The sequence below is a fragment of the Macrobrachium nipponense genome, chromosome 10, assembly GCF_015104395.2.
Source record: "Macrobrachium nipponense isolate FS-2020 chromosome 10, ASM1510439v2, whole genome shotgun sequence".
Classification (NCBI taxonomy): domain Eukaryota; kingdom Metazoa; phylum Arthropoda; class Malacostraca; order Decapoda; family Palaemonidae; genus Macrobrachium; species Macrobrachium nipponense.
In genome coordinates, this window is record NC_087204.1 from 71,447,370 (window position 1) to 71,469,908 (window position 22,539).

The 22,539-nt window shown below is 35.6% G+C and overlaps 1 protein-coding gene across 3 annotated transcripts; it reads left to right on the forward strand.

Annotated features, from left to right (window-relative positions):
- The first annotated feature begins 3,352 nt into the window (after positions 1-3,352).
- LOC135223676 (failed axon connections homolog) lies at positions 3,353-22,433 on the forward strand. Of its 3 annotated transcripts, none has more exons than XM_064262348.1 (7): positions 3,353-3,544; positions 14,507-14,644; positions 15,632-15,764; positions 16,567-16,763; positions 17,560-17,768; positions 18,162-18,278; positions 21,507-22,433. In XM_064262348.1, the coding sequence occupies exons 2-7, from the start codon at positions 14,526-14,528 to the stop codon at positions 21,596-21,598; spliced, it is 867 nt and encodes a 288-aa protein (XP_064118418.1). In that variant the 5' UTR covers positions 3,353-3,544; positions 14,507-14,525; the 3' UTR covers positions 21,599-22,433. The 3 variants fall into 3 exon arrangements, with proteins under 3 accessions (XP_064118418.1, XP_064118419.1, XP_064118421.1); XM_064262349.1 differs by lacking the exon at positions 3,353-3,544 and adding an exon at positions 13,651-13,744; XM_064262351.1 differs by lacking the exon at positions 3,353-3,544 and adding an exon at positions 13,673-13,695.
- Positions 22,434-22,539: the final 106 nt, after the last annotated feature.

Sequence of the window (22,539 nt, forward strand, 5' to 3'; positions counted from 1 at the left end):
ATAATTATCAATAAAGGGAAGAGGAAAAAATGCGTCTTAAGTTGTGGATATGGTGTCTAGGATTACTAGATTATCATTTACAAAAAGAATTTCTGTTGCAGGCTACTTGAAAGTTTAAATAAATTGTTAATTGGTCGTTAATTAGTAGGTGTCTTAGTATTAGTAACCCCAGGTATTTTCATGTCTTAAGTTGCATTAGTTTAATTTGAGGGGTGATCTAAATGAAACAGGCTTGAAACGGTTGTTGTATTCGGAAGTTTGTTGAATCGGATTTTTGGCTCCCCTTTTGAGACCCTCAGGGACCAAAGCCTAGGATTGTGCAACATAAGACGCCCCTTTCTTTCATTGTTAGGTGATTTACAAGAGAATTACACACTCAAACTTTTTGTACTCAATTGTGTGAATAAAATCCACCTTGCTCTCCAACTAACCTAGAGGAATGACAGCGTTAAACTAAACGTAAACATAAAAACATAAATAAACAACACAAGTCAAGACAAATACAGAGGGGAGGAGGACGTATGGGTGTTCAACGACGGAACAAGTTGTTTAACAATGACATTATTAGTATGTTTGTATGTTTATGTTATTTTTCTTAGAGTTTATAATGTAAGAGACTGGGTGTAAAACTTTACCTAGAGAATGACTCCTCTCCCCAGCGCATTCCGTGCATTACCTGGATTGGACCTTTTGATGCACATTAGTTGATTAGCATCAGTACTACTCAGAATCTTGAAGTCAACCTTCTATCCTTGTCAGTTAACGTCGTCGTCTTAAATATTGGAGTTGTTATTTGCAGTGTCACGCATACCCTGGTGATCTATCGTATTTAAGGGCGAAAGTCCAGCTCTGGCCTACAGTAAAGAAACCTTATGAATTAACGTGGCCACCTTTAACGTCATCTGACTAATCCGGTATTCGTTTACGTGATACTATAAACATTCTCATTCCATGTTTTATCTTTTTTTTATAACATCTGTAACACCATCATTATAATTTCTTTAAAAAAAGGGAAAAAAATTCGAATCTTCCGTTGTCAGACCTCTTTTCCGCACGTGATCTTGTTCGTTTCTCTATGTAGACTTTCAGCTCCTCATAATTTCTTAATTAATTAGGGTTCATTCCGAGATCATTCAGGTTGCAGAGACTTTTATAGTATATTGTGAGTCTATGTCAAAGGTGCTCAATTAAAAATGGTATGAAAATGTTGCAAAAAGTTACCAATCCATGTGAAACATTAGTGATGTGTGGTGTACTTTTCCATGTGCACAGGCATTATTAATTTGGCGACAACTTTGCTCAAATTATTTGCTTACTCATACTCTGATGGGTTATTGGGTGTTCATATGAATTATTGCCTCACACACCAAACCGTTTCGGTTCGTTACACGTTTCAGTGACACTTCTTCCTTTTACTAATATCGAGGAGTTGGCCTTTCCTCTTGCCTCTACGCCTGGGACCGTCGTGAATTTATAAACCCCTCAGACCTATTGGATTTTACTATTATGCCTGAATGGCATCTAAAACTAAGGTTTTTTTTCATAGTTTTATCGCTGGATAACAGAGGAAGTATGATTTTTTTTTTTTTTTTTTTTTTTTTTTTTTTTGCTCGGCATATTCGAAACCATAAAAATTATAACAAAATGTGTGTCTGTGTAACCTTGCATTGATGACGGAGAATGAATTACTGAGGAGTACTGTCGTTTCACCAGCCATTCCACAGAGAGAATAAAATTTTATTTTTTTTATTACCATATGTAACCCCTATTACACTGTGTGTGCTTGTATGATTCGTTATCATCTTCATCATCAGCCATTGTAAGTCCACTACAGGACAAAGGCCTCAGACATGTCCTTCCACTCCCGTCTGTTTATGGTCTTTCTATGCTGGTCTATACCCAAAAATTTTCTTAACTCGCCAATCCGTCGTCTTCTCTTCCTTCCCCTGCTTCGTTTGCAATCTCTAGGGACCCATTCTGTTATTCTTTTTGTCCATCTATTATCTGACATTCTCATTATATGTCCGGCCCACGTCCATTTCTTTTTCTTACTTGTTAGAATATCCTTTACTTTAGTTTGCTCTCGTATCCATGTTGCTCTTTTTCTGTCTCTTAGTCTTATTCACATCGTTATTCTTTCTATAGCTCTTTGAGTTGTAACTAGCTTAAGTTCTAAGGCTTTAGTAAGGCTCCAAGTTTCTGATGCATAAGTTAATACTGGTAGGATCATTTGATTAAATACTTTTCTTTTTAGAGAAAGTGGCACTTTACTTTTCATAATCTTATTTTGTTTACCAAAAGCTCTCCATCCCATGCTTATCCTTCTTTTAACTTCGGTCTCATGCCCTGGGGAAACTCTGTCTGTCTTAAATACGTAAATTCATTAACAATCTCTTGAGGTTCGTCCGTAACCTTTATCTGTTGTCTCTATGCATTTTCATTGAATATTATCTTAGTTTTACTCATATTGATTTTCAGTCCTACATTTCTGCTTTCTCTACTCGAATCTTCTATCATCTTTTGTAATTCCTCCTCTGGTTCACTGAGTAGAACTGTTATCTGCAAATCTTAAGTTGTTAAGGTATTCACTAATAATGTCAATTCCTACATTTTCCCAATCTAAATTCTAAAAAACTTCTAGACACGCTGTGAATAATTTAGGAGAGAGGAGGTCTCCCTGCCTAACTCCTTTCTCAATCGGAAAGTTCTCATTACCTTTATGTAGTTTTAGGATTGCTGTACACCCATGTAGATATCTTCAAGTATTCTAACATAAGATTCATCTGCTCCCTGGTTTTGAAGGGATTTCATTGCTGCTGAAGTTTTGACAGAATCAAAAGCTTTCTCATAGTCTACAAACAGTTGTTTGTATAATTATCCTAAGCTATTCGTGAATGTTTTTAGACATCAGGAAGGATATTTTAGAAGTTTTAGGAACAAAATTGGAGTTGTGATGTCTTCAATAATCAGGGAGTATGCGTTTGTTTAGATAAATTATAGTCTGCTCAGTTGTTATCTTCAATCAATGTACGTGTCACGTTTGCAAAAATCAGTAACGTCCGTGTTTTAGGATTTCTTTAGTTAGTGATATAGAGAACGGAGCCCTGCCATAAGAGAAAATGGCTATTGACGCTAGATTGTCAGTGCTATGGGAAATTCCTTATTGTTCCTTATCTATCTTACATCACTAAAAATAATGAAAGCTTCTAATTTGAATGATACAAGTCTAAATCTCAGAAAAAGAAAGTAGCTAAGTAGCTTAAATTATAAGATTATTTACAGAATAACTGATTACTAGTTTAGTCGAGTTGCCAGTTACAAATTTTCGGATCGTTTTCATTGTAAACAAACATCAGCTGATCGGCATTCGTCAGAGGTAAATGTGAATTTTAGGAGTTGAGTGCTTGCTGTGAGATGGAACTCGCTCTTCCTCAATATTACCACTGAATATGGCACTAGGAAAGAGAGCCTGGTATAGCCAAGCATTCTGACTCTTCGCCGAAAGCATGACAAAGGCCAATTACGTAAATTACATAACACATTGGTGAGTACTTTAACTGCAGAGCGTAAACTTAAGCTACCTACCTACCTATACCAAGTATTGCTGGTGGCTGAGTACAGAAGTTTTTCTACTTTATATTTTCTCAGCACAGTTGAGGTAATGTGATACAGTATCAGGTCTGATAAAAGAAATGTGATGGATATCATGGAGAAGGGTACTCTTGTCTTGTTTAGGCTGTGCCTTGTTGAGCATGCTTCTGAATTGATAGGTAGGTTTAGTAAATCGGAGAATTAATAGGTAAACTACGCTACAGGTTTTGGGGGTGAAGGGTAGGGGTGCGACTCAGCGATAAAAATACAAAGTTGGTTATGGGCCTAGGGTCCCCACAAGGATACATACCTATCCTACCATATGTTAGGTTAGTTAATATAGGCATACAGGCCTGTTGCATTCCTTGAAAATACAGGCTCCCATAATTTATTATTTATGTATATACATATATATACATATATATATATATTATATATATATTTGAATGTCGGTGGTTTCTTGATAATCACAAATATATAAACCACAAATAACTTGGGAAGAACTTACACTTAAGTTGAATTATAATTGACAAGTGCAAATGCACCAGCAGGGTTCTAACCATGACTTAGTATATAAATAACAATAGACAGTAACATTGGCCTTCTGCCTATTGTTCAGCAGGGTTGATTTCAACTTATGTATCACTCTTGATATTGGGTGGCTCAATTACTGTCTGGAACAGAATTTTTCACTTGTATTCCACCTTGGGTGCCTTAGGGATTAATTATTCAAGAGGTATAGGGAATTCGCTGCTCAACAGTATTTGTGGCTTAATATTTGAATATATATATATATATATATATATATATATATATATATATATATATATATATATATACATGTATGTATGTATGTATATATATATATATATATATATATATATATATATATATATATATATATATATATATATATATATATCTATATCTATATATAGATATATATATATATATATATCTATCTATATATATATATATATATATATATATATAGATATAGATATATTATATATATATATATATATATATATATATATATATATACTATATCTATATATATATATATATAGATAGATATATATAGATATATATATATCTATATATATATATATCTATATATATAGATATATATATATAGATATATATATATATACATATACTATACATATACATATATATATAAACAAAAAATATAGAAAGTAAGTACTATATTTTAGAGACTGCTGTCTCTCTCTTCAAAAAGGTAGTGAATGAGAAAAGTTACAGAAAACCCGGTATTTATACCAAGAGATCCATTCACACGTAGTCGTTTAACTAAGTCACCCCCACTCATTAATCTTCTTAAGCGTTGGTTGAACGAAGATTTTATCTATATCTGAATCCCAGGCACTCAGTGAGATTTTAATTACCTGTCTTTGTTTAATCAAGGCTGTCTCTATCATCTGGCTTTTGTACTGACATTTTTTGCTATGAATTATACGCAACAAATTCCAGTTTATTCTGTGGTTATGGTTATTTGTATAGTTAAAAATATCTGAGCTCTGCTGTCCATATCTAACTGACCGTCTTATGTTGTATTAATCTCTGGGGAAGTGATTTTCCTTAAAATCACAGTCCAGGCATGGGATTTTGTATACTCCTGTATCTTTGGGGATTGTCTTTTGTTGGACGTTACTCAGGGATTTGGCCAAGGTAGTTGGGTAGGTAAAGGCAAAGGGGTTAGATTTTCCGAGGGTCTTGGTCACCGTCTTAATCCTGTCCGAGTGTATGATTTTTGTTTTATTGTTGGGTGTCTCTCTGGTCTTGTCTTGAGGTGATCGTTAGAAAATTACGTTTGCTTTATGAATCACTTTCTCAGTTATATGGTCAGTATACCTTAAAGACGAAAGCTGCTTACAAATTAGTTCAAATTCCTTTTCCAGGAAATCTGGGGAACAAATTTGTAAGGCTCTTAAGAATAGGTTGTTGGCTGCTCCTATCTTGATAGAAAGGTCATGATAACTAAAGTAGTGAATGTATGAAAGTGAGAATGTTGGTTTTCTGTTATGGTAAATTTGTATTCTGTCGTGTCTCTAATTATTAAACCATCAAGAAAAGGAATTTTGTAGTCTGTTTCCCATTCAACTTTAAATTTGATGCTGAGTACAAATGCGTTTAATTGGCCCACCTATTATCCCAAAATGTTAGAATATCATCTACATATCTCATTCACAGCATGCTGTTGGGTTTTATTGCATTTATTACTATGGTTTCAAAGTATTCCATGTATAGATTGGCTAAAACAAGACTTAAAGTGCTATCCATGCCACACCCGAATTTTTGCTTTTAGAATGACTCCCCGAATGAAAATACGTTATTAGATACAAATAATTCAACTAACTTTATTATTTTGTCAAGAGCCAGTGGGAAATTATCTTGATAGATGGCTAGTTTTTCCATCAAAAACTGTAGAACGTCTTGTACTGGTACTTTCCTGAATAGGGAATCTACATCAAGGCTTAAAAGTTTTATAATGCGAAGTGTTATATGTGCTTCTCTAAATTTATCACAAAAATCTTCCGAATGTTTAATGTGACTGGGAGAAAAAGTGTTTAAGAAAAGGAAAAGGAGGCCAGCTAATCATTTAGAAATTTTATAATTGAAAGCTCCAGCACATGAGATGATGGGTCTAGATGGAAGATTGTCTTTGTGAGTTTTGGGAAGCCATGAAAGTAAGGCAGTTTTGGGTTAATTACTTTAAATTTCTCCAATAGTTCCATAGTCTATTTGTCTTGAGCAGTTAATCTTACTTTCCTAAACAGTTCTGTGGGGACGATTTCGATAGGATTTTTCGTCAATTTGTCGTAAATGTTTGTGTCACTAAGGAGTTGGTTGATTTTGTTGAGGTGGCAGTCTCTGCCCATGATTACGATTTTGCGGTCTTTGTCGGATCTACTTATTACAACTAACTTTTTTGGCGAACGGATGGCTATCATAAATCTACGGGGGACAGGATGTTTCATATTAAGGTTAGTTAAAGCATTTAGTACAACGACTTTTAAACATATCTCTTCACGGTTGTAATAACGAATTTGTTCCCCAGATTTCCTGGAAAAGGAATTTGAACTAATTCATAAGCAGCTTTCGTCTTCCTGACCATGTAATTGAGAAAGCGATTCATAAAACAAAAGTAATTTTCTACCGATCCCCTCAAGACAAGACCAGAGAGACACCCAACAATAAAATAAAAATCCCAACTTCGGCATCTAGTTTTTCCAAGTTCCTTTTAGGGAATCTTGGGACCGTGTCGAGTTTTCCTATGGTTATGGGTACAATTTCCACTGGCATATCCCATATCCTTCTTATTTCTATGTTCAGGTCCTAATACATAAGTCTTTTCTCTCTCTTTCTCTTCTACTCTCGTGTCCCGTGGTATTGCGACATCAATGAGTGATACTTTCTTCTTGATTTTGTCAATCAAAGTCACCTCTGGTCTATTGGCACGTATCACCCTATCTGTTCTGATACCATAGTCCCAGAGAATCTTTGCTAGATCGTTTTCTATCACTCCTTCAGGTTGGTGTTTGTACCACTTATTACTGCAAGGTAGCTGGTGTTTCTTGCACGGGCTCCAGTGGAGGGCTTTTGCTACTGAATCATGCCTCCTTTTGTACTAGTTTTGTTCAAGTGCCGGACATTCGCTTGCTGTGTAGTTTATGGACTCGTTTTTCATATTACTCTTCCTGCATATGAGTGAGATGTTATTCCCATCTATCGTTTTTTGGATATATCTGGTTCTAAGGGCCTGGTCTTGTACCGCAGTTAGCATTCCTTCTGTTTCCTTCTTGAGTGCTCACCTCTGTAGCCATTGCCATGTTTCAGCGCTTGCTAGTTCTTTAGTCTGTCTCATGTACTGTTCGTGCATTGGTTTGTTGTGCCATTCCTCTGTTCTCTTTGTCATTCTCCTGTCTTCGTATATTTCTGGGTCTTCGTCTACTTTTATCAGTCCTTCTTTCCACGCACTCCTTAGACACTCGTCTTCACTGGTTTTCAGGTATTCCCTCAGTGCTCTGCTCTCGATGTTGACGCAGTCCTCTTGCTTAGTAGTCCTCTCCCTCCTTCCTTTCGTGTTATGTATAGTCTGTCTGTATTTGCTCTTGGGTGTGTGTATTGTCATGTGGTTCCTAGTCTATGCTGCGGGGTTCAGCCTTCGTCCACTCCACTACCCCTGCGCTGTATCTGATTACTGGTACTGCCCTTATGCTTATGACTTTCATCATATTTCCGGCGTTGAGTTTTGACTTGAGTACCGCCTTAAGTCTCTGCATATATTCTTTCCTGATCGTGTCCTTCATCTCTTGGTGTTTTATATCCTCTCCTTTTATTATTCCCAGGTATTTGTATCCTGTCTCATCTAGGAGTTTGATGCTCTTCCCATCTGGTAACTTTATCCCTTCAGTCCTTGTTACTTTGCCTTTTTGTATGTTGACCAAGGTACATTTTTCTATTCCAAACTCCATCCTGATGTCCCCAGATACAATTCTTATAGGATGAAGGTATCTATTTCCCTGGTGCTTGATACCTTCATTATTATTATTATTATTATTATTATTATTATTATTATTATTATTATTATTTTTTTTTTTTTTTTTTTTTTTTTTTTTTTTTTTTTTTTTTTTTTTGCTCTATCACAGTCCTCCAATTCGACTGGGTGGTATTTATAGTGTGGGGTTTCCGGGTTGCATCCTGCCTCCTTAGGAGTCCATCACTTTTCTTACTATGTGTGCCGTTTCTAGGATCAACCACTTCTTCTGCATGAAGACCTGGAGCTACTTCACCTTCTAGCTGTTTTCTAGATTCCTTTTCAGGGATCTTGGGTCGTGTGGCCTAGTGCTCCTATGATTATGGGTACGATTTCCACTGGCATATCCCATATCCTTCTTATTCAATTTTTTCAATCTTGATTTAATTATCCATTTTTTCCCCCTCTCTTTCTCTTCAACTCTGGTCCCATGGTATTGCGACATCAATGAGTGATACTTTCTTCTTGACTTTGTCAATCAACGTCACGTCTGGTCTATTTGCACGTATCACCCTATCCGTTCTGATACCATAGTCCCAGAGGATCTTTGCCTGATCGTTTTCTCTATCACTCCCTCAGGTTGGTGCTCGTACCACTTATTACTGCAAGGTAGCTGATGTTTCTTGCACAGGCTCCAGTGGAGGGCTTTTGCTACTGAATCATGCCTCTTTTTGTACTGGTTCTGTGCAAGTGCCGGGCATTCACTTGTTATGTTTTTTATGTTTTCATTTTTCGTATTGCACTTCCTACATATGGAGAGATGTTATTTCCGTCTATCGTACTTTGAATATATCTGGTTCTTAGGCCTGATCTGTGCCGCTGTTATCATTCCTTCAGTTTCCTTCTTTAGCTCTCTCTCTGTAGCCATTGCCAATTGTCATCGCTGCTAGTTTTCTTAGTTGTCTCATGTATTGTCCGTGCATTGGTTGTTGTGCCAGTCCTCTGTTCTTTCTGTCTTTCCTCCTGTCTCGTATATTTCTGGGTCTTCATCTACTTTTATTAGTCCTTCTTCCCATGCACTCTTTAGCCACTCGTCTTCACTGGTTTTCAGATATTGCCCCAGTGCTCTGTTTTCATTGTTGACGCAGTCCTCTATACTTAGTAGTCCTCTCCCTCCTTCCTTTCGTGTTATGTATAGTCTGTCCGTATTTGCTCTTGGGTGTAGTGCTTTGTGTATTGTCATTTGTTTCCTGGTTTTCTGATCTATGCTGCGGAGTTCTGCCTTCGTCCATTCCTACTATTCCTGCGCTGTATCTGATTACTGGCACTGCCATGTGTTTATGGCTTTTATCATATTTCCGGTTGTTGAGTTTTGACTTGAGTATCGCCTTGAGTCTCTGCATATATTCTTTCCTGATCGTGTCCTTCATCTCTTGGTGTTTTATATCTCCTACTTCCATTATTCCCAGGTATTTGTATCCTGTCTCATCTATGTTTGATGTTGCTCCCATCTGTAGCTTTATCCCTTCAGTTCTCGTTACTTTGCCTTTTTGTATGTTGACTAAGGCGCATTTTTCTATTCCAAACTCCATCCTGATGTCCCCAGATACAATCCTTACAGTCTGGATTAGGGTATCTATTTCCTTGATGTTCTTACCATACAGCTTGATGTCGTCCATGAACATCAGATGGTTGATTTTGTTGCCTCTTTTCTTGAGTTGGTACCCGGCATCCATCTTCTGTAGTACTTTTGTCATGGGAATCATGGCTACTACGAAGAGTAGTGGGGACAGTGAGTCGCCCTGGAAGATCCCTCTCCTGATATTAACCTCTGCTAGTCTTATTCCAGAGCTTGTAAGTATTGTATTCCAGTTGCGTATTGTATTTTGAGGAAGCTGATGGTATTTTCCTCTGCCCCATATATTTTCAGGCATTCTATTAGCCATGTGTGTGGTATCATGTCGAAGGCTTTCTTATAGTCTATCCATGCCATGCTTAGGTTGGTTTTCCTTCTCCTACTGTTCTTCAGTTACCATTTTGTCTGTCTATCAGGAGCTGGTCTTTTGTGCCCCTACACTTCCTTCTGCAGCCTTTCTGTTGGTAGGGGATTGGTGTTTGTCTCCTCTAGGTAGTTGTATAGCCTTTCACTGATGATACCTGTTAGTAACTTCCACATTATTGGTAGGCAGGTGATAGGCCTGTAGTTACTGGCTATATTTCCCTTACTCTTGTCTTTTTGTACTAAGGATGTTCTTCCTGTGGTCATCCATTTGGGTGCTTGGTGATTTGAGATACATGCTGGAGTTGTTCTGCTATTCGTGGATGTAGGGCCTTGAAGTTTTTGAGCCAGTATCCATGGACTTCATCGGGACCTGGGGTTTTCCAGTTTGGCCTTTTCTTTAGTTGGTGTCTGACTGTGTCTGTCGTGATCTCTGTGAATCTTTGTTTTATTCTCCCTGTTTCTTCTTCCTTGACTTCCTGGAGCCATGTTGCATGTTTGTTGTGTGATACCGGATTGCTCCATATGTTTTCCAGAGTCTCTTACTTGGTTCGGCTTCAGGAATTTCTGTGGTGTTATTATTTTTATTATTATTATTATTATTATTATTATTATTATTATTATTATTATTATTATTATTATTATTATCATATGTAATTTAAACGTTGGAAGATTTGTATTTAATATATTTCACTAGCAGGTAAAATAGATTGTTGAAGATGTTAATGTTGCTGAGATTAAAACTTCCATAACTGATATTCGACAAGCTAATTTCTTAGGACGTTATATGCTTATAGTCTTTAAGTAACATGTTTTTTGTATTTATTTTCATCAAATGTTAAACAAAATGACTATGGGTGCAACAGTTAGCTGAGCCGATTGGTAATTGTTGCAGTTGTTTTTGTGAGAAAGGTGAAACACCGATGCATCTTTCAATTGTATCTTGTACCATTCATCCCCTTCGTGATTCACTAGCTACGAGGAACGGCGTACTTTGTTATTTTAAAGATGTGACTATAATTGAGTTTTCTACGGATTCATAGCTCCTAAGATTTTCACTGGATGTAAATAAACAAAATTAGTACCGTGTATCAGAGTCATAGTGTTAGTGTTATGAGGTTCGTCAGATGAAAAAAAGTCGCAATGCTATTTGAAGTCGCCCAGTTATTATACCACAGTGAACTTATTTCATGTTTATGTTTCCACCAGTAATGATACAAATGTCTGTAACTGTGGTAGGCGATTCAATGGCGTTTTGTTTCGTTGCATAAAATTATATGCTTATATGAATAGTGATAATCATATTCCTCCAGAAACTTTGCCTATAATTTTGTGGTCCTGTGATCACGATAGATTCTGTATTGTCGAAAGCCGAGGACTTGGTTCCTTTTTTATACTTGTTTGCTCTCAATTTTTTTTCCTGTGCGGAGATTACATTACACTGAAAACTATTTATTAAGGAACAGAAATCCACGACTTTTTGCCTTTGGATTTAAGTTACGTTGTCATAAGATGCCAGAGAACATTCTGAGTCTGTTTTGTAAAACGTTATTGCGAAAAATAACTTAATCTATAAACGTGGCTGTACGTAGGTCAATCAATCAATTATTAGTAAAACGCCCAAGCACTGCCATAGCGTATGACCCCTACGTAATCTAGTGTGAATCCTAATTATTCTTTTAACAATTTCACTTTTTAATGTGACACTGATTAAAAAGCAATTTACTGCATCTCAAGTCCCAGTAGATACACTGCAAACCTTACTCTTATTTTCTAGTTCGGGCACTTCATTAAGTGGCGTTTTCCTCTCGAGCAGAACCCCGTATAGTAAAGCGAAAATGATGCTGAAATCACTAAGAGCAGATTGCAACTGAGCAATCACAACTCGCAGCGACGCGTCCACAAAAAAAGCCGAAAATAGATTCAAACAAATTCATAAAGGTAACCAAATACAGGTATAGGATGCTGTGACGTAACCGTCTGCTATTGGTCAGTTCACCTCGTGTCGTGCCAGCCGCCAATCACCGACACCTAATAGCATTGATCGATCATCTTTAGAATGAAATTCAATACAAGGATATGGTTTTGTGGCATGGCATCGTGTGGGACAGAGACAGGATAGCCGTAATACTATTTTGAAGCCCCGTTCTCTTGGATTTTCCAATGTACTGACGTTTATGTCCTTATCTGTGTAGTTTGTTTTTCGTCTGTCAATCACATTACTTAGTACTTTCTTAGCAAAGCATCAGATCAAAATTCTTTTGAGGTGCCTCGGCGTCGATAACCATAGTTGGGTAACGCCAGTCTTCATAAATCAGACAATCAATCTATTTATGGGCTATGATGCCCCAATGCCCAGTACCAGAGGCATTTTTGTCGTCCCTTTACTGTACAACTGTCCTCCTGGCAGTAATAAATTAAAGAATCATATACCAGTGCCATCGTTTATCTAACTTCATGTTGTTGCAGCTTGAATGCGCAGTAATTGTCGCTATTTTTATTTGTTATTCTGTCATACGATGTTACTATATTTATATATAGGTATTTTATGCTGTAATCGCTTCCTTTTTGCCTTGTTTCACATGAATGTGTTCGAAATTTGGGAAATAAGGATGATCATAATTTTGTCTATTTGTGCACTTTTGTGTGTTAAGACTGACTTCGTAAACTTCCTTAGCAACATGATAGTAAAATTATACTAATTTCAGATTAGACAGTAAACAGTTGAAAGTCTTGAATATCAAAAATCTGACAACCAAAGTTAGGTCGGTCTCTCTCTCTCTCTCTCTCTCTCTCTCTCTCTAAAGCCCCTTTCACACTATGCGATTTTTTTCCGCACTAGAGGCGGTCTCCGCGCCGCAGGTACTGCGGACGATACCGTTCATTTGCGCGGTGCATCCCTTACATTTTTCCATTTAAAACACGGCATACTTCTCTCCAAGCAGATGTAACTAAGTTGCGACTTTTATACTCCTTACTTTTATCCCATAAAACCCGTTTCGTTTTAACTAAAGAAATGAGAAGCTCTATATCAATATCTTCATCCATATCCACATAACTGATATATTTCCACGATGAAAAGCAGTGACCTACTACTGCTCACCGCTTGTAAATTCGGGAAAAAACCGCCTGGTGTGAAAACGTGCATTGAACATGATGGCCAACTACAACCGTCAAAGGAGCGGCACCGCTTCCAGCCAGTGGGACAAATCTCATGCAAAGCGGCACCGCGACGGCAAAAAATCCGCATCGCTATAGTGTGAAAGGCTCTATTAGGTTTATCAGTCGACTTGTAAGCGCGGTGCCGCTCCGCTGACGGAGGCGGTTTTAAATTGCATGGTGTGAAAGGGCCCTAAAACGATTATCTCTCTCTCTCTCTCTCTCTCTCTCTCTCTCTCTCTCTCTCTCTCTCTCAAGAGCGATTGCCAAGCAATGAGTGACTGATAACGAAACGCATAATTGCTCCACCGTTTGATGACATGCATTACCCTAGCACTTTACTGTTATCATTTAAAGAACCTCTCCTGGTATCTTATCGTCGAGTTGACAGTGTTTGTGGGGGTTATCGTGATCAGTCCTCTGGGAAATGGTCAGTAGCCGGCAGGTAATCAAGAGTTACATTTTTAGTGGTTTTATGGCCGCTGACGTTTAAGGTAAGTCCAGGTGCTGTCACACGAGCAGGTTTTACTGGCATCTGTGGACACCTAGCCGTTGGATTTTTTTTTTAATAATTGGTCTTAAGGGCACAGAGTAATGAATGTTTATTATGTACTTAACCGTTATGCCCCGTTTCATCTCCTATGCCCTTGCAGGCTCACAAATACAAATTTATTCATCAGTGATAGCTCCCAAGTACTAACCCTCACAGGGTATTACTTTTTTTTTCAATAAGAATGAAAGAGATTAGATCCAGTCGTCTGGCTGAGGAAGGGAACATTCATGTAAAACCAAGAGAATGGAAGCCTAAAAATATGGGGCTGGAAAACTCGGGCACATTAGGAGAAAAATAATTGGGAAGACTCTTGTTTTGTTCATACCATGTAAAGCCATTAAGTGGACGATGCAGCCTTTTTATTATTATTATTATTATTATTATTATTATTATTATTATTATTATTATTATTATTATTATTATTATTATTAATAATAATAATAATGGCTTCTGCCATAGTAGCCACTTAGGACCTTCATTTAGGTAGCTACTATGATAAATCAACAAATGCTTTGAGACCCCTGAAGGGCCAACGAGTCTTACAGTGGCTACCATTATCTGTAATTTTTCTTTCTCTCTCTCTCTCTCTTTTTATAACCAACAAAAAAAACAGATAAGCAGTGGGAATTCTTTCATTTTAAAATTCAATAAGCTATTGTTATTTTTCAATATTACTAATATTTACCATTGATTTTGCCAACAGGTTTTGAAGTCAGACCAAAATGTGGACGACATTTTCAAATCAGCCTGCAGTCTTAGGAGTCACCACTGTGATTGCTGGTCTTAGTGTAATTTGGGTCTTCAGGAAGATTGCCAGAAAGCACAAGAGAAATCAATTGAGGTAAATTTTATTTGCATTTCCATGTAACTTTCCATAATATAATCGTTGATGTAAATATGTACTTTATGTATTAAGTATAATAGAACAGTATTTGATTTGCACAACAAGTGTACCATGCTTTGATCCTTGAGTAATTACTTTTGTCAATTAAAGTGAGAAAAGTAGAGCTGTTTTTCCTCGTAAAGCAATTGTAGTTGTATTTTTTTTTACTTCCCTTCAATTAATTTTATTAATAGTTTAAAAATACTTTTTAGATATTATTTCTTTCAGCTTTTCTCATTAACATTCGTCCATGAAATGTTCATCAGTTAGTTTTGCTTATGACGATTCTCAGTTGAGATAAAGTGAAATATATGTTTCCAGTACGTTCTCTTTATCAGTGGTTTTGTCAGGAAAATGTTGTGCAATAAAAAAAAACAAAAGACTATCTTGAACCGCAGTGATGAGAGTAGCAATTCTGATACTTCCTCTTTGAGCAAAGAGCTTTCCTCGAGTGGTGATGAAGCGCCATTCCTGACAATTTCATTTTCCCTTCTCTCCTCAAAAGTCGTAATAATACTCATCATAGTTTTGTATTTCCAGTAGTATAAAACATGACTACTTCTGCTAACAATAGCTGTGAAATGCTGCTATATGTAAATTACTTCAAGTATTTTATTAAAAACTTCATTAAATTTGTTCTTACCATATCTGTAGTGACTTCAGTCCTCAGAATTATGCTAGCTCTAATCCTCGTGCTTTTCTTTAAATTATTTGGATGTACACGACTGGTAGAATAAAATCCATATACTTTTATCTTTGTCAGAATTCTAAGCTGCCCTCATTACCGATAGTTAATAAGATATTCCAGATGTTTTCCTTTTGACTACCTATACGGTGTAGTAATAAGGTAATACAGATCTCTCGAACTATCCTTCTTAACAGTAATAATATTAAGGTATTTAAAACACTCCCTACCATTCACTGCTTTCTTTGTTTTCTCTACAGAAAGCAGTGGAACAATGCAGGAAAAGATGTGGTTGTGTTGCATCAGTTCATCAGGGGAAAATATTGCATCAACTTGAGCCCTTTTGCCGTCAAAGTGGAGTCTTTCCTGAGGCTGGCTGACATCAAATATGTCGTAAGTGACGGGCTGCTTTCTCAGCAAGAGTCTGTGCTGTCTTAAGGCCAGCTCACTCAAAATACAACTGTGATTTGTTTTTTGACTGATTTCACGAGATCGATGTGGACTCGCCTGTGCTTGTTTCGTTGTTGAAATGTTTGTGACTGCACGGAATGAATTTCAGTAAGATTTTTAGGAAGAGTGTGTATGCGTCCAATAAAGACTTAGATTTTCAGACGGAAACAGGTTTCAGTTGTGAATAAAATGAATAAAAACCAATTGGTATTGGTTGGTAGAATTAAATGTATTGTTTGAGATTTTGCCTCTTTTTCTATAAGAATAATGGGATTACGTAACTGATAGAATAGTTTCCTCTGGCTGGTCTAAAAGATAAAAAGTCGTGTTTAAAGGAAAGAAAGTTTTTTTTTTTATGAAGTAGTACCCAGTCGTTGATAAAGTAAGTTAATGTTGCAATGCACTATTCTGGCAGAAATTCACGTCAAATTGTGGGTGCTGACTGGTGAATGTAAAATTTTGTTTTTATATGGAATAATTACTATTTCAGAAGTATATTTCTGTGAATTTCTTTGCATCATAGATACTTCTCAACAGCTAACGTTATTACACTTATCATTTTACTCTCTTTCTCAATAACGGACAGATTTGGTTAAGGACATTGATGATTTTACTGCTGTTGGTGTTCATCAATAAATTTATTAGTGTCATTTTCAAGTCCTCCACCTACCAGCTTTTGCCTCGCAGATGGGATAGCCTATTATTATTGTTGTTGTTGTTTTTGTTATTATTAGAACTATTTCAGGTAGACTCCCAGTTACCCTTTGGACCCAAGGGGAAGTGCCCTTGGATTACGCTGAACGGAGAAGAATTGGGAGATTCCGAGTTGATTGTTCAGAAACTCTCTGAATATTTCAAGGTCGACCTCGACAGCCACTTGGATACCCGGAAGAAAGCTCAGTTAGAAACAGTGAGGATAACGGCTGATGAATTTGTCTTTTGGTGAGTTTAATCTCTCTCTCCCAGTTTATCTGTCAGTCTGTCAATTTAGCAAGCTCTCTGTTTGGTTATATATATTATTATATATATATATATATTATATATATAATAATATATATATATATATATGATATATATATATCTATATATATAATCTACCTGAAGAGGGAGACAGCAGTCTCTGAAATATAGTACTTTTCTCTATATTTTGGTGTTTTTATGGGCTCCTTTTATTAGACACACACACACACAACACACACACACATATATATATATATATATATATATATATATATATATATATATATATATATATATATATATATATACCCCCAAAATATAGAAAGTAGTACTATATTCAGAGACTGCTGTCTCTCTCTTCGAAGACAGGTAATGAACATCTCAAAGGGCGCCTGCGATTCAGATATAGATAAAATCTTCCTTCAACAACGCTCAAGAAGATTAAAGAAAAATTATCAAGGGGGGAGTGACCTAGTCAAACGGCTTACCTGTGGATGGATCTTTTCCTATAAATACCGCCTTTACTGTAACTTTTCTCATTCATTACCCAGCAGTCTGAAATATAGTACTGACTTTCTATATTTTTTAGCGTTTTTATGGGTTCCTTTTATTAGATGGACTTCTGTTGTATATATATATATATATATATATATATATATATATATATATATATATATATATATAGATATATATAAAGTGCTGACTGTGCGTGCTAAATGGAGTTCATGTCGTAAGTAAATATGTATGTTACCTAACTGATTTCCTTATTATTGTGAAGGTTTGTGATCACCTGGAGGTACTGGATAGACGGCTGTGAGAGTTTCCTCAAGTCTCAGTCCTTCTCCTCCTTCCTCAATGTCATGTTTCCGCTTTTCATGAAGAGGGGCATCAAGGTGAAAGCTCGTTACCAGGGCATCGGGCATCACACTCCTGACGAAATCTATGGCATGGCAAAGAGGACTTGCGGGGCCTTAGCCGATGTGCTAGGTAAGGGGAAAGTACTGTAATCAGTGCTTTGAGCTCTCTCTCTCTCTCTCTCTCTCTCTCTCTCTCGTGACAACATACGGATGACCTATTTTATATTAATTAGATATTAACAATTAAATGAATAAGGGTGATATATATCTAAATAACCTACCATTAGTATTTATAAAATTTAGCCTGTTTTGAATTATGAATTTTATAACAGTTATTATTTCTGCCTGTAGAAGTAGTGATTGTTTGTCGCCTTTAGTCGACTAGCCTTGCAATTTAATCATTACAGTTAGCAGCCCTTTTATCGTATTTAATGTACTTCTGACTACTTTTCTCTCATTTTATTATGTTGTGGCGGAAACCTGTCACTTTGGTCTGACTGAGCTTTCAATTATTTGTCTTCAGGGGATGATCCATTTTTCGGTGGAGAGCAACCCAGTACGGCAGATTGTTCAGTTTTCGGACAGCTATCGCAGCTCATGTGGAACGCCCCCGGCTCTCAATATGAAGCTCTTGTGACAGGCAAGTGTCTTAGGACTGTATCTTTCATTACTCATTAACAAATGTCTACGATTTATTTGATTAATTTTATCTTTAACCATTCTTTAATGGAGTATACACACACACACACACACAGACACACACACACACACACACACACACACACACATATATATATATATATATATATATATATATATATATATATATATATATATATATATATATATATATAAAACCCAAGAAGGAAAGGGAAACAGTAGAGTACTGTGCTGCGAGGCCTTTCGACTTCTCATCCTTTACAAAGTTAGACTGATATAAATATGAAAAAAATGTTTACAAAGAAAGCTGGTATAAATGATAGATAGGGATTATAAAGGAGAATATGTACCTGTAATCCAACCAGATAGGGATTATAAAGGAGAATATGTACCTGTAATCCAACTAAGCTGAAAAATTAGTAGACCTACCCTAATAAGAGGGCAATTTAAGAGGTTTACTGAGGATGAAGCTCTCGGAAGCAGGGACAAGACAATTAAAAGATTATACTGCATGGGAGGTGATTAACCACCAAAAATTTTTATAAAAGTACAATTCAATAGATCTCATTTTGGTAAACAATAGAAAATTTTTGCAAATTGAACATTTTCAATAGAAATATATTAAACGTACAGATACATAGAAATTATCTACAGGGTAACTAATTTGTAACTAAGAAAGTGATTTTATCTTTAATGTCACTCTAAACATTTTACTAATTAATACAAGGGTCCAAATAATACAAGCCCAGAGCTAATGTTGAAATTACATTTGCAAGTTGTATAATGGTGGCAAATTCTGAACAATTTCTTGAAGAGAAATCTTTAAATCTAGTGATCACTGAACTGCCCGTCCAATTTATGTGATTTTCTAGATTTAGTTGCTAAATTAAACAAAATAACATTTTTGTCCACTGATAGTTTCGCTAGTTTTCATGTTTGTTCTCTTTTTACTTAAGTCCTTATAAATTCTATCTTACAGTATCTTAGTAACGAACTAACCCGTCATGAATTACTCTTAACTGTAAGTCATATTATTTCACTCACTAGGTTGATCGTTTGTCATTATAAGTTTATATTCAATGGTGAATTGTATCAACAATGGGCAACCCTTTATTACCACTCCTCTCAAACTTGCATATGGAATTCTTTGAAAAACGTTATTTGCTTAATATAATTTATATACCTTTTAAAGTTGTATAGATATGCTGACGATATTTTAGCTGTTTTGCCTGCTGGTATTGATGTAAATTTAAATAACCAGGTACCATCAATTATGTTTACTTTAGACAATTGCCTCCCATTCTTTGATATTTTAATACATAGAGAACCATTTCAATGCATATTCAGATTTAAAAGAAACCAACCAACATCTTAACAAAGTCCATTTTTATTCAGGCCACTATCTTAATGTCAAAATATCTTCTATGATTTTACAAGCATTGCGCATTGTCAACCCCCAATATTTGGATAAAAAGATTGAATACTTAAGAAAAATGTAGACAGATTTATGTTAGCCTTCACATATATTAGATTTTTGTTATAATAAATCATACAAAAATTTTCATAGTGTAAGTAAGGGTGAGAAAGAAACTTCTAAGAACATTCTTAGCTTTCCTTATTTTAGCAGTTTTGAAACCCTAAAATCATTGTTAAAATCTTTTAAGGCCAACCTTGTTTTTTCCTGTAATGTTAATGAAAATGGCCTTAATGAAAGCACCAACATTAATATATGAAATTCCATGTTTGTAATGCCACTTTTTTTTTATATCGGCCGGTCTAGCAAGGTTTAGAAGTAAGAATTAAACAGCATAAGTAATCTGTCAAATCTGGCAAACATCCAATGCAATATTCATTTATCTAAGTGAAAACTCTCACAGAATAAATTGGCAGTTCAGTGATTGCTAGATCGAAAGATTTCTTTTCACAAAATCTTTTAGAATTTGCCATCATACAACTTACTGACAAGCTCTGGCTTGTATTATTTGGACCCTAGTATTAGTAAAATGTTTAAGAATGATCGTAAAGATAAAATCACTGACTCAATTACAAATTATTTACGTAATAGATAATGCATATTTATCTTTATATTTAATATATTTTTTTTTAATGTTCACTTTGCAAAAATTTTATTGTTTACCAAATGAAATTTATTGAATTGTACTGTTATAACATGTTTTGGTGGTCAGTCACCTCCCCATATTACTTTAAATTGTCTTGTCCATGCGTCCAAGGGCTTAATCCTTTGTGAACCTCTTAAATTGTATCCTTGTTTTGGGTAGATCTGCTAATGCTTCAGCAACGTTGGATTTCAGGTACACATTTTCATTTATAATCCCTATCCGTCACTTATACGAGCTTTCTTTGTGAACTTATTTTCATATTTAAATCAGTCTGCTAAGTAAAGGATGAGACGTCGAAAGACCTCGAAGCGGTACTCCATTGTTTCACTTTCCTTCATGGATTTTGTCTTATTTATATATTCATCACATTTCATATTTTCGTGATTCATTTATACACAAACTATATATATATATTATATATATATATATATATATATATATATATATATATATATATATATATATATATATATATATATATATATATATATATATATATATATATATATATATATATATGTGTGTGTGTGTGTGTGTGTGTATATATATATATATATAACTATTGAGACGGCTTTGCCTGTCCATCCACACTTTTTTGGCCACCTCAGATCTTAAAAACTGCTGAGGTTATAGGGGTGCAAATTTGTATGTTGATCATCCACCCTCCAATCATCAACATACCAGATTGCAGCCTTCTAGCCTCTGTAGTTTTTATTTTATTCAAGGTTAAAGTTAGCCATAATCGTATGTCTGGCAGTGCTATAGGTGCCAACCACTGGGCCGTGGCTGAAAGGTTCATTGGCTGCAGCTAAAAGTTCCATAGGCCGTGGCTGGAAGTTTCTTACAGCATATAATGCTGTACAGAAAACTCAATTACGCCAAAGAAACTTAGGCATAATTTTTACTTGTAGATTGTTTCCACTAAATTTAATGTTTCTTACTTATATGTCATGTCTTATTAATTCACTTTCATAATTAATTCTTATTTATATGTGTGTGTTGTGAATGTATATGTAATTACTTAAATTATTGAAATTGGTTTCCCTCCATGATCAGTTTTTGTAAGATGCTTCTCACTTTCATTTCAGAAGTTTACCCTTCACTTAGGGAGTACTGCAACAGAATGAAGGAGAAAATATTCCCTGACTGGAATAAGCTGCTCAACCCTCCACTGGAATAGACTTTTAACACTTGATCCACAAGGCTAGTTCCCTCGTGTCAGATTTATTGTAACATTTGTTATGCAAGTTACACAATTTTTGGTCCTTCTACTCTGATCGCTATTCCTACACTGTTTCTTGGATCTTTTGCCCATATAGTGCGGAGGATTTTTTGCTCCCATACAGACTAGGATAATGGTTGGCTTGTATCATTGTTCAGTACAGTTCTTGCAGGATTGTGCTGATTAACAGGGGCTTATTAGTTTTTTTTTTTATAACTGTTGCAGCCTAGGCCCTTTATCGTTTAGTCTGAAAGAATTTCTTTTATTATTATTAGTTTTATTTTCAATCCTTTCCTCGTCCTACATGTGAAGACTACGAGTATAATTTTTTTTTTAGTGTTGTAGTATAGATATACTATTGAGACCCGTCTCTTAAATTTTGTCAAAGCGCATATTTGTAATTAACAATAACTTGACTCATGTGGAATGTAGCCCAAAATTGATATACCTTTTGTACATAACTGAAAAATATATAACTAAGAAAAACTACTCAGTAAGCATAGTTTGACTAATTAATCGTCAGTATTAAGTTAATCAGACAAGGTAACAATAGCTTTGTTCCGTTGGTCAAAATATCAATGGCTGAATTCGCTGACGTCACTAGCAGGTTGAAGTATGGAGAAAGAAAATCTTGGGGAGTTACAAACTACCGCGTGAATTTTTCTGTAAAAAACTTACATCGTCCTAACTAATCATGAAACATGATTTTGCTAGAGCTGTATACCTCATGTAAGTAGATGAAGAGCACCTGTAAAACACTATTTTTATAAAGTAATTTAAAGGATGAGCAAACTACATGCCTTTTCTTACCTTTGACAACGAACACGGAAGTGATGTATAACCCCCACCTCCCGCCGTCTGTTTGTGTAGTTTTACTTAGCGTGTTTAAAGATGGGCCA

Coding starts and splice junctions, on each gene's coding strand:
- LOC135223676 (XM_064262348.1), top strand. CDS start 14,526: ATGTGGACGACATTTTCAAATCAGCCTGCAGTCTTAGGAGTCACCACT. Junction 16,764..17,559: donor GCTGATGAATTTGTCTTTTG/GTGAGTTTAATC, acceptor ATTATTGTGAAG/GTTTGTGATCACCTGGAGGT. Junction 17,769..18,161: donor GGCCTTAGCCGATGTGCTAG/GTAAGGGGAAAG, acceptor ATTTGTCTTCAG/GGGATGATCCATTTTTCGGT.